Source organism: Ctenocephalides felis, unplaced genomic scaffold (assembly GCF_003426905.1).
Source record: "Ctenocephalides felis isolate EL2017-DRISC unplaced genomic scaffold, ASM342690v1 CF-g0.4_SCAFFOLD_03571, whole genome shotgun sequence".
In the NCBI taxonomy this organism is placed as follows: domain Eukaryota; kingdom Metazoa; phylum Arthropoda; class Insecta; order Siphonaptera; family Pulicidae; genus Ctenocephalides; species Ctenocephalides felis.
Window position 1 is genome coordinate 57,334,448 of NW_020539725.1, and position 18,008 is coordinate 57,352,455.

Genomic DNA, 18,008 nt, shown 5'->3' on the forward strand with positions numbered 1-18,008 from the left:
AAAATTGTTCAAAAATTAAATAAAAAACAATTAGATATAAAAAACTATCTATAAGTCTTTTTTAGTACATATAATACTTTCATATTTTTTAGTACGCTGACTTAAATCTCTTAATATTGTTTAAGTAAAAAATATAAATGCAATAGTATAATATTGTAATGACATCATTAGATGTAAAATGCATAAATTTGTAATATAAACTATTACATCACACGTGATTGTATAAAAACAGATAAAGAAATTATAATTTTCCGCAAGAAACCACAAATCAATATACAATTTATATTTTAAAATAGTAAAACTAATATGTATAAGTTTTCCTTGGAATCTATTTCTGGTTTAACCTACGAATCCTTTTTATTTTACATATAATTTAATATATTACATATAAAATATTCTATAAAAATTGGTTAAAAAAACGACTTTTGAACGACTATTTATTTAAAAATAGATGCACGTGCATATAATTGCACTTTTTTGCAATTGCACACAAATGCATGATGGGACTCACAAAGTACTCGGAAATATATTGAATGATGTTTCTTATTAAAGAATGATTAATATTATTTGGAGAAAATAATGATTACACAAGTATAAAAGTTACACAAGTATAAGAATAATAGACATTTAAATAAATAAATAAAAAAATAATTATAAATTTGATTTAGTTTGATAAAAGCTCATTATTTTCGTTTTTATTACTATAAATACTAAAAAAATATATGTGATATATAATATAGATAAGCTAAATATATCTAGCTGCAATCTTATATTGCATATAGATAAGCTACATATATCTAGCTGCAAATTTAATAGATCTATTTAAAATAATTACTATAAATAACTAAAAAAGTAAACAAGAAAATTAGAAAATAAATAAATAAAATAAGTAAATTTGAAATTAGATTTGACTTTTCATAAAAAATTGTTTTTAACCAAATTTGGTTCAAAAATGCTATTGTTAATATATTATTATTATTGTAAATATTTTATATTGAAAAAATATATAAAAAATAAATACTAATAATAACAGAGATACGTTTTCACAACATGTATTAAAAATATTTGTGCATTCAATTATCATTGTGCATATACTCATTTGTGATAGATTAAAAAATGTTTTACAGTTATTCAAACATATCTCCACGTACGCGCTTTTGAAATGGTTATGTACTCCTGATATTCGAATAAGGTTTTGTCAAATAAACCCAATTCTAACCTTACATGCTGCCGCAATATAAATTAAATTATATTTTTTAAACTTTTCGAATTTATATATTTTAATTCTTACCTTTGTTTTATAACACTTTATTCATAACAGTCAACACAAACTATTAACAACTTTCTTATTTTTAATTTTTACTTCATTTGACAACTCAGAGATGGAAGTATTATCTATGAAAACCAACTTCACGTTAGGAATTGGTTTTAAACATAGGTACCAACGTGCAAGATTATTTCTTGATCATGGATGCTGGAGTTGCAGGTGGATAACTCGCAGAGTTAAGACAGCAGGTGTATTATGAATTTATATGAAATTTAAAGCGGAGATTTGTGTATTTCATACATATGTGTTAGTGGTATAAATATAAATATACTCATATAAATATAATGCATAAGGTGTTTTTCAGACATATGATAGTATTTTTGAGCATCTATCCAATAAGTAAAAGAATTTAATAAAGAAAAATGTCTTTATTGTAATAGCAAGAGTTTGGAGTGTTGATTTGACTCATTTTCAATGCATACAAATAATCGAAATAAAAATGCAAACACTAATTAATAAATTACATAATATACTAATAAAATGTTTTTGAATCATTCAAATCGGACGCTCTCTTCTCTCAAACAGTAAACGAACATTTTTAGCATATTCAAAATTTATCATTATGTCTATTGATAAGAAGATGTGCTGATTAGTTTCTGGCAAAGGCAGTTCCAGCCCTAGACAATATAATAATGGGTCCAGCCTTTTCGGAGATACGGAGCAAAAAGTGCGAAAAATAGAAACCAAGTTTTTGAGAGAATTGAGTATCCGATTTGAGTGATTCAAAAAACATTCAATTCATAATGACAAGAATCAGTTGTGATTAGTTTTTGGCAAAGGCAGGTCTAGCCGCTTTGGTAATACCAAGATGAATATGCAAAAAATGGCAGCTTTTGAGAGAACTGAGCATCCGATTTGAACGATTCAAAAAACTTTATGCTTGTGTTGACAAAACTATTGCTTTTGAAAAAAATTTTTTTGAATAATTCGAATTTGAATTTTAATTCTAGCTAAAGTTTTAAAACTCACCTATATATTTCAGACAAATAATTTTTACTCTGCAATTCAGTTTATATAATTCTTACGAATAGTAGACTATGTCCTTTATTTTATTAAATTCTTTCGTTTACTTAAATTTACTTCTCTGTAAACATATACATGTAAGGTACAATATTTATAATAATTTATTTGAAAACATTTAATATACCTCGAATATTATATTACAATACAGGAAGTTCCAGCAATTTGCTTTAAAGCACGGTGCCACCACTTATTTATATATTCATATTTACAACAATTTATATATAATAATTTTTCTTACTTTTACTCTACGGTTTTATAACATTTGTTAATATTTTAAAGACTAAAAGGTTTTTATAGTTTATACAGTGGTTTGAAAAAAATCATGATTGTAAAAAAATGAATTGTCATCAAATGACATTTAAGTGGCTTTTCGAAACAAATAAAAATCTAAGCAATATTCGATCGTGAAATTAAAGCAAAAATGTTGGTGTGCTAATTCTATCATTCACTATTGGAAACGCTATCCGTTATATTTTGGGTATCAAACAATCCAGTGAATTTCGATTTCTGCCCTTGTGTTGGTTAGCATGCGTCTCTCGGCTAGCAAGTGGCTCTGAACAAAAGAACGGCTGAGTCTGAAAGCAGCAAGCAATTGAAGCAACCCGTTGTGACGTCAGAGGTCAGATTTAGGAAGGGAAATGTCGGTGCAGAAGTGATCGTTTGGGAAGTTAAATATTGTGCTCGTTTTAGTGATTGAGCTAACAAAATTGTAGACTGGGACTTATGAGCCGAGTGATAATGGCGGCTATACTCAAGGATTTCATTGTCGGCCTTAAATACCGTCTCATTCGCAAAATCGGTAGTGGCTCCTTCGGTGACATATATCTTGGCATCAATATTACAAATGGAGAGGTACGTACATATGTAACTCAATTTTGGCCTATCATACCAAACAACAAACTTGTGTACACTATCCGTATACAAAACACATCGTTTCAAACCTTTTACCATTTAATCTATCAAAAAAATGACCTTGTTTAAATATAATTATATTTTGTCCATCATGAAAATTTATAATAAAGGTTAAGTAAAAGTATTAAATGTCACTTTTTATGTAATCATAATTATTCCTAAACATTTTCTTTAGAAAGTTTAATATATTAATAAATATGGATTCGCTTCTTGTTTGACATTTAAAAGTTTGAATATATTCCATATTTAGAAATGTCTAAAACAATCGTGGGTCGTGCAAGAATTTTATCAATAATTCCATCTGGCTCCGTTGTTATAGTTATATCATTTTGATATAGAAAATATTACGGAGGCATATTTAATTTTTTTATGAAATAAATTTTGCGCAAATGTACATATCATTATTTTTATATCGAATTTTCCTTTTTTTTTAAGAACTAATTATTTTAATAATGCTATGATTATTTAAAAAATATAGTTATTTTATATTTCTAGCATGATTTTTTAGAAGTTTATTCAACAATAATACATTCTAATTATCATAATTTTAAAACATAAAGTAATAAATTCTAAAAACTATTTTCTTTTCAAAATACAACTTGGAACTCATTTTAACAATTTTTTGATAAATGTGCAGTGTTCTCATAATTCACAGCAATTATATATTGTTAAGACTTAAATATATTTAAAACTTTGTAGTCTTGCCAAATGTCTGATTTTTTAAAGTATTGTTACTTTGACCATTTTAAAGTACTTGATTTGACCATTTTTAAGAGTTTTGAATTAAATTTTTCTATTAAATAGTCAATGTGTTGAAATATAAAATGTTCGAGTAGTCTAGAGACAAAATTATAGATTCATGATGCAAACTTCATTAATTTAGCAATGATATTTTAAATGAATTTATATTATTTGATTAACTTGATGGTAATAAAATTTCATTCATGTCATGCTAATGAAGTTTCAATTATGCATCTCATTACTGTGAATATTGAATGTTCAAAATACTATTTCAATTGTATTCTTTATCAACATATTTGTTTAAAGACATTGGCTTTGGCTCACACGTAAACAACTTGGAATTATTATTGCTTCAACATTGGGTCTTGACATTTTTGTTTAATAATTTGATTTTGTATATATTATTGCAGGAAGTTGCTGTTAAATTGGAAGAATGTCGTGCTAGACATCCTCAATTGTTATATGAAAGTAAACTTTATAAAGTCCTCCAAGGGGGTGTTGGTATACCACATGTCAGGTACCATGTTACGCTTACATTTTTAAATACAGTTTGAAATATTTTTTAACAAGCCTTTTTATTTTTTTTTAAAATAGTTAAAAGTTTATTTTTCAGAAGGTTGATTAGAATAGCATTGTCCAAATGATTTGAAAAAATATTTTAATTGTAGTATTAAATTACATGATAAAAGCACTTAGATTTTGTCAAAAATGTGGATTGAAATTTATTACACTATACTTGAATTGAATCCATGAGCATCTTGAAGACAATTTTAATCTGTGAACTAGGATCTTGGGTTATTAATTATCCTTGTAATATTAACCCTGTTTTCAACTCTGACAAATCTATGTAAAATGTATTAATCATTAACAATCCAGCCCGAAAAGCTCTACTTCAAATAGTTGTTGTTTACCAACTATTACTAAATTCTGTATTTTGAACATACCCAGTAATTATAGCATATATAAATGTATATATATTTTGTAATTAATAAAACTTTTGATCATTAAAATTAAATTCTTTCTCAAATTTCCCAAATACACATAAATACAAAGAAGATACAAACTTAACTGTAGATATATATGACAGTGTTTCCAGAACTATACTTGAACATCATGCTATAAACATAGTTCTAAACATAGTTCAATTAACAAGTTATTTGTTTAAAACGCTATTTTAATTAATACTATATTTCCATAAAATAAAATTTAACTCATTTGCTTTTTTATTATATAGATGGTTTGGCACAGAGAGGCAATACAATGTTTTGGTAATGGAATTGTTGGGACCTTCCCTAGAAGATCTATTTAATTTTTGTGGCCGTAAATTTACTATTAAAACTGTTCTTATGTTAGCAGGTAATAATCATAATATAATTGATTGAATATTTAAAATGAAAAATTGCAAATCTACTCTAATAAGATCCTTAAGTGTCTTAAAAATATTTATTAACTTCCCATAGGGTAAGTTATAGTAATCACAAAAAATTGAAAATGAAAATTTTTATATATCTGAACATTTTGGCATCCCTTAGAAAAAATGGATGTATGTGTGCGTGCGCGCGGATATAAATTTTCGTCGATGATTTTGGGAACACGGTTCAACCGATTTTAATTATTCAAAAAACATCTTCTTGTATTGACAAGAAGAAGAACTGATTAAATTTTTGGGAAGAGGGGTGTAGCGGTTTCGGAGATATAGTAAAAAGCATTAAAACATCTGATATTTTATGGAGATTTTAATAATGTGTATCAATTTTGTTTATATTTCTATGGGTTTTGTAACATCATTCGCCAGTTAGACGGCGGCACGGCGCTTACGCGCTTCTATATTGCGTCTCTATGCAGTCTAAAACCGTGCGATTGCTTTGAAAAAAAGCTCAAAATTTCTAACATATTTCCAAAATAAAAAAACTTAAAATTTCCAAAAGTTTTTTTTCCAAAAAAGTTAATTTTTTTAATAAAAATTAAAAATTTCTCACAAATCTAATTTTTTCAAAGTTTAAAACAATTTTAATCTTTTTTAAAAAATTTAATTTTTGGTACGGCAATTTGCCTTAAGGCATGATGCAATACACCACTAGTTAATTTTTTATTTAAAACAAAAAAATCAATTATACTTTATTTGTAGATCAAATGGTGGCTCGTATAGAATTTCTTCATGCCAAGAGCTTCATTCATCGTGATATCAAACCTGATAATTTTCTAATGGGAATTGGACGCCATTGTAATAAATTATATCTGATAGATTTCGGATTGGCTAAAAAGTATCGGGATCTCAGATCTAGGTTGCACATCGGATATCGGGAAGACAAGAATCTCACAGGTAATAATATAGTCATAGCTTAATAGTTTATTAAAGCTATTTTTGAGATAATATTTTTATACGGTTTATTATTTACAGGCACTGCCCGTTATGCATCAATTAATGCACATCTTGGTATTGAACAATCAAGACGCGATGATATGGAATCTTTAGGGTATGTACTAATGTATTTTAACAGAGGCTCATTACCGTGGCAGGGGCTCAAAGCTGCCACTAAGAAGCAAAAATATGAGAAAATTTCAGAAAAGAAAATGTCCACACCTGTTGAAGTATTGTGTAAGGTATGTATTATTTTAGATCTTTATTTATATTTTAATATTAAAATATAATATTTAGTTTTTTAATTGAAATATTAATTCTAGAATTTCTTCTTTCATTTTGCACCTTTTGCAACTTGTAGTGAACTTGATTGTAATAATTTTCAGTTAATAGATAAATATTTGTCGTTTTTTGTGTGAAAAATATTTTAATGTACAAATTGAATATAATCTTTGTAATTAAAAGAAGTTATAATGGTATCTACGCACACTGGATAAGATCTTTATGGAAAGGTGTTTTAGTTTATTTTACAAGTGTAATTTCAAGTTGAAACTGATTTAGGATTACACATCTATTCATAGTAGATGAATTTTTTATATTTACAATATTCTTATAATTATCAATTCTAGGGTTTTCCAGCTGAATTTGCAATGTATTTAAATTATTGCCGAGGCCTGAGATTTGATGAGGGTCCTGATTATATGTATTTAAGACAGGTATGTATGTGCTGTAGTTCTATTTATATGAAATCATAATCTCCTTATAACATTGAAATATAATTTGATTTATATATCTTATTCTGTAATGTTATGAACATCAATATTTTAAAATTGGAACCTCTGAACCTGCATATTCTATTTATTTTAATATGTAATAGATCATTACATATTTTGAAATTTGTATTGCTTTATAACATTCAATAAGTATTAATATATAATATGTAAATGTAAATAAATAATATTGGTAATATTAATAGAGAAATCTACTACGTATATTAAAATATTGCATGCAAGTTTTATGATCTTGCAAAGTATGTACAGTTATAACAACCTGTACAAATATATTCATAAGTTTAAATTACAGTAATCATTATTTTTTTAATTAGTCAATTCCATAACTTGATCTATTCTTATTTTTATTTTCAATGCTCAGTAGATTTTTTATGTTAAATGATAAAACTCTTTGCATATCAATATTTCAGTTGTTCCGTATTCTGTTCCGCACTTTGAATCATGAATATGATTACTTATTCGACTGGACAATTCTCAAGCAAAAACCTGGAGCGCCAAACTTGGGAGCTGCTGGTACTTCTCAAGTGCAACCCAATACATCAGGTATTTAATGTATATAATTATTTCATTGTAGAATATTCTATTTTTGGCATATGTTGATAATGTTTAAGCTAGAATGGTCACATTTTCAAAATTCAATAGTTTTATAATATAAATAACACAATATTTATGTTATTGCCAATAATTTTATACTTTGAAAAATTACAATATTTTCCAATTATCTTTTTGATACGTAAATGTTTTTAAAAGTGATCATTCCAGTATGTATTTTGCTTTACTTTACTAGCTTTATGTAAAATTTAATGTTGAGTAGCTTCAAAGTGATAGTTTATTTGTTATGGTTGTTTGATATTTATTCTAAATTTTTATTTATGTAGTGTCAGTATTTGAGTAATTGGGTTCATGGTTTTAATTTTTGTATCATACTTTTTTTTAGCTCCGTACCGGGAAGCTAACTAAATATCTTGCTCGGAAAATAGTTATGATCACAGTGGGCTCAGTAAGAGATACAGTATTATGATATATTGTGTGAAAAAGAATTAATGAATAATTCTAATTGTATATATTCTGTCTAAGGCTTTGTTAGATTAAAATTAATAATTGTGCTAAAGGCTTTTAGCATAAAGTAAAATTATTCATGACACTTAGTTATCACATTTACTTATTGCTATATCTGTAGTTGATTGCTAAGTTTTTTTTTGTATATATATAAATTTTAGTTAAACTTCTCTTTAACATGTTTTTAGACAACATATATTGTAATGATTATTACACTGAAATTTAAACATGCTAAATGTTATTTTTTAAATTTTTGATTTGGTTCTAATTTGACAATATGATTTTATACATTTATTACCAATTTTCTTAATATTAGTGAATTAAATGTTACATAAATACTAAAGTTAATCTATATTATTGACTAAACGATTTAAATAACAAATGCTGTTATCATTTATTTAGCTTGCAAAGATCGAAATAGTATCAACTCACTTTTATTTCAATAATTAAAAAAAGTTTTGGAGTTATTTTTTTTACATTTTTTAATTTATTTTGGTTTAATACATTTTTAAAACCAGGAAGTAAGATGCTTTTTGAATGGTTTTTAAAGAATATGACCTGAAAATTACCCTCATTTTAAAAATGATACTGTGCGCCCAAAACTTCTAAAACCGAACACAATCTTTGAACAATTTTTTATCTCAAATTCTTGCTATATACATGCAAATATATCTTGCAACAATGCACTTTGTATTTATTTTTACAAGTTGGTTTATCAATCATAGAAACGCTTTTCTTTAAAACCAAATACAGGTAACCCTCGTATAACATGGTAGTTACGTTCCAAAAAAAACTAGCATGTTATGCAGGACAAAAAATTAGTACAAAAAAGGGGTTACGTTTTAAGAATTCAAAGAAAATCTACAACTACATATCATGATTTTATAATAAATATTGTTATATTTATTGATTTTTTTTTAAAGTACATCACATGAACTCTAATTTTTTTTTTGTCATAACTACCCAGTAAATGCTACACAACGCGATCTTTTTTTTTGCAAAATTATTTTATCCTCTGAGCAGTTTTCTGTACTACTTCCAGATCCGTGCATCATTTTTTGCAAAAAAAAAAAAAAAATGCGATCACTTGCTTTTACCAAATTGATATTTATATATTTAACACATGCAAAGTTAGTACTTACATTGAACTTTTATGCTCATTTTATTCAAAGAATTGGTAATTAAGAAATATTAATTATATACTAGAATTTTTTTCTATAGAACGTACACACTCTAATAATAAATATCGAATTACTTATCTTTTGTACTGGTTTCATTACATTTATTGAGCTATTTTACTAATTTTGGATTAGATAAAGTTTGATTTTCATAGATTTTACAAAATTTCTTATTTAATTAGGTTTTTGTTCAATTCTCAAACCGTGTTATACCAAACCTATGCTTTAAAAGTAGTGTTATGAGGGGGATAGTCTCAATTCTTAAACAGTGTTGTGCGAGGAGGGTTACCTGTATGCTTAATGCGATTTGAAATAAGCTTTAATTTATGTTGCTTAGCTTCTAGTTTAGTTAGTTTGCTTGAAATCTTTACAAGTAGCTTTTGTGTTTGTATAAATGAGGATAATTCAAAAGTGCATGTGTATTTAGAATACAACAAACATATACTACAATCATAAATGTAGTTTTTAATTTGTTACACTACACTTTTATTTAAAAGTAAATTTAATAAGTTTGTTCTAATTCTGAACAAAACATATAATTTGAATAATACTTAATATTTTAAGTATATTTATTTTTCTGATAAATGCAGCTTATGATTTTGAACATTTCTTTTTTAATTTACTACTATACTATTACTATTTTGAGTTTATACTATTTTGATCGACTTGCGTATGCGTCCTTAAGTCCTTTCTATCGATTACCTATACTTTCCCTTCCCTTCCAGTTAATTAATTTTCCTTTAAACAGGTGAAATTGATAAATCGAAATCGCTCACAGTCACAGGCCGAATGGGAAAATCCAACAAGGTGACGGGCCATCAAAGTGTTGGTTATTTGAAAAGTACGCAAAAATGATAATCGAAAATAGAACAAACAAGTTGCATTTGTATTTCCAATTGCAAAGTAAACTTCTTCGGCACTGACGAAATTTTTAGCGCAGTGATACGCTTTTAATTGATTGATTGTATTAATTTTGGCGAATTGTTTGTTTTTGTTTTGTTTTTGGTTCTTCCAACTATCGTGTCCGTCTTCTTCAAATGTTTTGTTTTAATAAAATTTTAAAGAATTTGATGGTTTTATTTATATTTGCTGTAAGTTAAATGCAGTTTTGTGTTCGGGATGGGAAAACGTTTTTTTAGATGTAAATCAGAAGTCCTATTTAGCTTTCTGCATTGGACATATCAGGAGCAATATTTTATTACACAATGGACTTAAGAAATTTATTATTTGAAAAATCATTTTTTTCTTTCATTTTTATCAACAACCATTTTGTTTGTGCAATTTATTTCAACTCTCGAGTGTAAAATATTAATTTTTGGCCATAGCTGTACAAAATAGCGAATTTTCACTTTATTTATTATTACATTTTTATTTGTATTATTAATATTATTTCATTATTTATATTATTTTTCTTTATCTATTTATTTTTTTCTTCCTTTGCTTTGATTTTCGATACCCTCACTTTTAAATTATAGATTATGATGATATAATCTTATTGTGTGTTGAAATTAGAATCATTAAAAAAATTTTGGTTCTAAATTTTATAAAAAACAAGTATGTACAAATCATGAGAAAAGAAATGAATGACTAAATTCCTCTCACTAGATATTTATGTTGTGCATGCTTTTGTCAGTAATTAATAGTAGATTTCTAATGCATTTAGTTTATCGTAGTTAATTTGACATTAGTATTAAACAACACAAATTAGAAATGAATCGAACTTTCAGAGACGTTCTCTCCTAATCTGATTTTTATGATCCCTCTCAGGTAACCGCTAACAGAAGTTATCACAGTGACGTTCTACATCGGAGAATGGTTAGAATTCAGAGAATAATCATGCAACACGGTCTCATTATTATAACATTCACATAAAAAATATTTAAAATATGTAAACTAGCTTGCATGTTTATTGTAAGCCAGTCTATAATCTATTATTGTTTGCACTTTACTTAAATTTAAGTACAAAAACGATACTAGATTTTTGAGAGGTGTGACAGATGAAGTACAGTTTTTAATTAATTTAAGGATGGACCCTGAATTTTAATCAATGCGTTAGTCTATAATAAACTAATAATAGTATTGACTAGTGTATTGATTTGAATTTTTATATTATCACATGTATAATTAGGTATGATCATAATAAGATCAGTATTGTTTGATCATTTTTAATATTAAATTTTGACAATTTGATAATACTTTTATTAATCATATGGTTAATAACCAGGAGTGATATGGTCAACTAGATCTGTTGACTTTTACTACATTTTCCCATCGTTAAGATAATAATGCAGACATTACTGTTGTATTTAAAAATATTAATTATTTTATAAGTAACATAACATATAACTTATTCATTTGCTTTTAGAAGTAAAGATTCTGTCAATTAACACACATTTATTAATTTCCAAATGAAATTTGGGTACTCATTAGTATCAACATTTTAATTCGAGGCTATCACACCATTGATCGTAGTACGTTTTTGTAGCTTTTTGCAATGTTATGAATATTTTTTTTAGCAAATCGTCTCCATTTGCGCATTATGATAATATGCGCAAATGGTTTTCGTTGTTGCATTCAAATGTTTTGCATAATAAAATAATCACTTGTGTTTTAGATTATATAAGTTTTAGTTTAATGCAGAAAAAACGAAGGATTTTATTTTTATGTTTTGTTTACAATCCCTCGTTCATCTTTACTATATTTAATTATAGTTTGTACTAAAAGCAGCTTTTGTGAGCTGTTCATATTCTGTTTCTTTTTATAACATTGGTATGTATCCATTAAATGGAGTGATTGAATTTATGGATGGCGAAAATGTATGAGCGAATGTGAAATGAATGCATATTATTGTATAAGTAAATATAAGTTTATAAATTTTCATTTGAAAATGATAAAAATATACAAAAACTTACATATATACATATGACAAAACTTTTATCGTACAATAAGGAAGGATATTGTTATTAAAATTAATAAACAATACCGATGTAGACATTTCAAAATATATATTGTGTTTTAGTAAGGAACAAATATTTTTGAGTTTTTTTTTACTTTTATGTAAGCTATCATGTGATGGCTTATATATTTCATGTAAATCCATTTATTTTTCAAATTATATTTTCAGTTTGTTCAAAAGTATAACTACTTGATTACTGTGAAACTTTCATATCCATGTTGGATATAAGACAAAAATATATTACGTAACAAAAGCCAATTAAGGCAAACTTACATCTGGGCATTTACTTGGAATAAATTTACAAAATTTTAAACAAAACAAGTAAATGAAACGCATTTATCAATCAATAACTGCATAAATTCTTCGTGATGTCTCATGTGTTTTAAATTTTTCATAATTCCTAATTTTAATGTTATTTTTATTTCTCTTATGCAAATAGCATTGCAGTGTTTTTTATCAGATATGATTATTTTTTTACAACATTAGGCAATATTTGAAAATAATTTTTTTTTAACAGTTTTGATTTTGAATTTATTTATTTAATCTCGTGTACTAAAACTTTTAAATCTACCTGCATGATAGAGAAAGCTTGCAAACTATATATAATTGATGTTATTATTAATATTGGTGTTTATTCTCATTCATCACCTCTCATCTTTGATATAAAAAAATTAAATACTTAACAAATTTATTATTTTAAAAATAAATATTAAACCCAAAATTATTAGCCTAAGAAACCAAATCATAATCACAGTGCAACAATAAACTTAGTTGTTTATTTCTCATGTTAATTTAAATTCATATTTAATCAATTTTTTATTAAACTATATCTTGAATGCTAATAAAAAATATGTAACTTAAACATTATAAACACTGCGAATATTATTTTTTTCACAAATTCATTATATTTAATACTTGTCTAGATATATCCATTAATTTAACACCATTGAAAAAATTATATTCCAAATATATTATTGATGTTTATAGCAAATAAATAAATATTAGAAATTATAAATTAAACAGCCTGGATTGATTAAATATTTGGAGAGTGCTTTAAAAATTATACTTATAATTAATTCTTCAAATTGTTAAAAAAAAATTAAATTGTTTTGTTCTGATATTGAAAATATAATATTATTAGTGTAAATTAAAAGCCAATATAAATAAATAATAAATATCTTATAATTTTTCTTTTATAAGGTGCGCCTAGTTAGTACATAAACAAATAAAAGTTTTCAAAATAAATGAATATATTATATAAAAAAACAAATTAGAAAAAATTAAAACAAGGGTGTTACTTACCGTTATGACTAGCAACTTTAATAACAAATTGTTAAATTAAATACAAATAAAATTACCTATTTTAAACATTATTTAAATTATTATTCATGTATATTTTCTACCTAAAGTACTCTCCAATTATCTCCAAAATATTCAATAAATACCCAAAAATTTAATAACCTGAATATATGATTATTATATCAAGATAAAGCTAAATATATAAGTATAAAATTAATGCTAAATGCAGTATAAATTGCATTTGCACTAAAATCTTTACACGAAAAACTGCATTTTGCTTTATTTCTTATCTAATTTAAATAGGTATGATTTCAATAAAATTTAAAATTTTAATTCATAGGATACTAAATAACAATCTCAAATTCTTCATATAAAAATGACTGCATATTTTTAGGATTTATATCTATATGTGTAGAATATATGCTATTATATGAAATATCATAAAAAGCTTATTAATAAACAACAAAAAATTATAAGTTCGAGCAGTTTTAAATTTTAAAATTTACTTTGTTGTTTTTTAATAAAGCTTTTTATGAATCATAGTAGACATTAATATGCCGATATGTATCTCTAAATATTTATAAAAGCGTTTCCATAATTAATTATTAACATTTACTGATATACCCATAAAGAGATAGTTTTTGTTTAATTTTTTTAATAGAATGAATCGCATATCATTCACGGTAAAAGAATGATTAGAAAAATTTATTTTTCAAAAGCAATTTATTATTGGTTTTAATTTTTAAGTAAATGTGTACTTTACAATATTTTTTTCATTTAATAGAGATGACTTCTCGTAAACATAAATTTAAAGCAAAGTCTTACAATTATGTGATAAATTGCACAAAATTATTCATTTTATCTTGAATTACAAGAAATATAGTTATTTTATTTATTATTGTAAAATTAAAAACATTATAGAATTCCATACGTTACAAAGTTTAAATATTTCTCAATATATATTTTTATTTTTCGGCCTATTGTCTCGGAGACTTTTCTTTAAATTTATATTTTCTTGATGCAAATTTTATGGAAAGAACATATTTTGCAAGTTGAGCTGTGAAGCCCTTTTATGATATGTAAAAAATATGATTTTTAATTTACTACATAACTATTTGTAAATATTCACTTGAACATCGATTCTTTAAATTAAAATTAGGAAATGAGAAGAACATCGATTTTTATTTGAAAAATGTAAAATAATTTCACATTTTCTGTCCTTGCAACTAAAGTTTTTCATAAAATTTAATCATTTAACCCACAAAATGTAGGTATAGTACTATTACAAATGTAGTATTGATTTTATTATTTTTTATTAGATATAATCTATTCGAAATTATTGCAAATGGCTATCAATTCAAAATTGATTAAAACAAATTGAAATGAAAATAAAGTTACAAAAAACCTGATGAAACATTTGAGAATTGACCAATTAATAAAATAAGTGAATAATAATAAAATGCTGTAATGACATATATAGTGTTTAAATCTGTTTGATTAACATACTGATATTTATGTGAATTGTGGACAGTTTTAATATTTAAGTCTTTCTCTGCTCATTGGGCAAATCGGCGATATAATTTTCTTACAAAAATTTTAGGTATTTTATGAAATTTGTATATGCCATTATGAATTTCCTTTACTTTTACTTTTACTCATTTTAACAAATTAACTTTTAATGATCCAATTTGTTACTTGGATCATTTTAGTAGAAAGTTTGGTAAGTCTTTTTCAATTATTGGTACGCTTTACTGATTTACCTCGATGAGAAAGAAAAAGAACTTTTTTAAAATTCAAGATTTATTTCATTAAAGAAATAATTTGAAATTCTTGTAGATTGTTTAACACAGAATAATGACACTTTTGACAGCTCGCGTTAATCGAAACAAATATTTATTATCACAAGAATTTTTGTGATAAATTAGAAGCAAAACACACGAAGTTATAATGTAATTTTCTATTATGATTTTTTCGCCAAGTGCGAATATAAATAAAAATACAAGTTTCGTTATTTAGTTTCAAAATAATACAAAATATTGCAAATAAATAAAACAAATGAAATGTATAAAGGAAGAATAAATAAATTGTTGTGAAATTATTTGCTTGTGTTTAAATTCATCCACTAAGCACGTGTACAACGATCTAAATTTATCTAATGAAGGTCCAGTCCTAATCGCTCAAATATTATAAAATATTTTTAATGCTATTATAAATATATAATTTATAATTTATTATTATATAAATATGTATAAATGGTCGACATTAATAAATGTGTGGCATTCAAAATTGAAATGATTGCCATCTCGTACAATAGCAAAAAAGTTTTACTTCAATCGCATGTGAACCTTACGCGCACGCTTTTTATTTCATAACATTCATTTTTGAATTTAAACAGAAACTGCTTACAGTTGTACCAACATGAATTGTTTTTGACATTTAACCTATAATTGTTATCGATCGCTTTGACAGATGATATAAGAGCAAATAAATTGAATGAAACTAAATTATTAAACAACGTTTAAATAGCATAATGTAGAAGATCTCTTTCGTTATTATTAGTTAATAAGCAATGGAGGGCGAAAGATTTTTAATGGCAGCTGGCGTGACTGCAGCTGTTGTAGTTGGTGCTTATGTCCTTTGGGGACCCTCCGGAGGTACGAGATTACGTAAAAGAAGAGGACAAGTTGGCGGTCTTCATAACTTAGGTCGAACCTGCTTTTTAAATGCAGTCTTACAAGCCTTAGCAGCATGCACACAATTCAAACTATGGTTACAAAAATTCAGTGGAAGAGATTCGAAAAGTCTGATAACAACTTTGAATACCGTCATAGAAGTCGTCAACGGTACTCATGTTACAATAAGATCAGACCCTTATACGCCAGGCGATATCTTGCAGTCATTATTTGCTCTTGGATGGGTAATACCACCACGAGCAAGATGCTCATGAGTTGCTGCATGTCATCTTGAGCAGTTTGGAAGAAGAAATTAATAAACCGGTACGTAAAATTGGATGTTTATCTGATGCTTTGGGATTAAGTGATTACAGTCTTTTACCTACAAGACCATCAAGTGCAATGTGATGGTATCTTATGCTGATCGTGATGTTGGCCCGTGGCCAGAAACCCCGGACACAGCACCCCAAAGTCCACCATATCCGCCTCTATCAAATTATACAAGATCTGAAGTTCATACACCAAATTCTCCCCATTCTCCAGATGGAGAAATTGATTTTGATTCTCAAATCAATTTGTATGAAGTAGCTGCATCCGCTTCATCAACAAGAAAAAGTCGCCCACGTTATATATCTGAGAGATCTTCACTAAGTAAAAGGTCTTCAATATCTTGCCGTTCTTTAGAACGTGTTGGAAGCTGTGTTCGGATGGCATTATTTGATGAAGTACCAAAAGAACCTAATTATAGTATTCCATTCCATGGTACACTGGCAACACAGTTCAAATGTAAAGAATGCGGATTTAAGACTCCAATTCGCTATGATAAATTTGATAGCATTTCCCTGCATTTATTATCTGACTTAGCTGGATGTTCTTTGCTTCAGCTTTTATATCGTTTTGTGTCACCTGAGATTGTGAAAGACTTTTTGTGTGAAAAATGTAATAAGCGTGAGCCCATAAATGTGTCTAGCATTGAGCAAGATGCAGATTCCATTTCAACTTCTTCATCTTCAGAGGATTCCCAGGTGAGAGCTAAACTTACCAGTTGCATCAAAACTATATATTTTGGAAAACTACCACAAATTCTATGCATACACATTCCAAGAACAATGTGGAGAGAGGGAGGCAATACATACAAGAGAATGGAATATGTATCATTTCAGAAAACTTGAACATGTCGCAATTTACATATTTACAGTCCGGCTTTGCAACTCAAAACTGCAACTCTGGAAGTATGTCTTTACCTCGCGATTCAGGAGATTTGCACACTCCTGCTTATCGGCTTGTTTCTGTTGTGGTGCATGTGGGTGATACTGAGACGGGACATTTTATAACTTACAGAAGAGGATCCATGCGTAACATGCATAAATGGTATTTTACATCAGATGCAGCAGTGAGAGAAGTTTCATTAAATGAAGTTTTACAATCTGTTGCTTACATGCTTTTCTATGAAAAATGCATGTAAAATTTATAAGAGTTAGTCATAATTCAGATATTTTAAGTTTTAATAGAATCCTGTGATTTATTTTGTTTTTATTAGATTTCAGCTTGATACACCTAGTTATAACATATTATCTAAAAATATAGCTGTTTTATCTATGTACATTATTTATTAAGTTATGATACATATATGTTATAATAAATATTAAATATAAAAATAATAATACAAAAATAATTTATAAATTTAT

General features: G+C 26.3%; 1 protein-coding gene and 1 pseudogene across 2 annotated transcripts; both read left to right on the forward strand.

The window, feature by feature from the left end:
• Positions 1-2,897: 2,897 nt before the first annotated feature.
• Positions 2,898-11,419, forward strand: LOC113386872 (casein kinase I-like). 2 transcript variants are annotated; one of them, XM_026624631.1, is made up of 8 exons: positions 2,898-3,202; positions 4,414-4,520; positions 5,238-5,359; positions 6,132-6,326; positions 6,405-6,607; positions 6,995-7,081; positions 7,567-7,699; positions 11,161-11,419. In XM_026624631.1, the coding sequence occupies exons 1-8, from the start codon at positions 3,074-3,076 to the stop codon at positions 11,169-11,171; spliced, it is 987 nt and encodes a 328-aa protein (XP_026480416.1). In that variant the 5' UTR covers positions 2,898-3,073; the 3' UTR covers positions 11,172-11,419. The 2 variants fall into 2 exon arrangements, with proteins under 2 accessions (XP_026480416.1, XP_026480415.1); XM_026624630.1 differs by lacking the exon at positions 11,161-11,419 and adding an exon at positions 8,094-8,235 and having other exon boundaries at positions 2,899-3,202.
• A 4,797-nt stretch (positions 11,420-16,216) lies between these two features.
• On the forward strand, positions 16,217-17,785 carry LOC113386363 (annotated as a pseudogene).
• Positions 17,786-18,008: the final 223 nt, after the last annotated feature.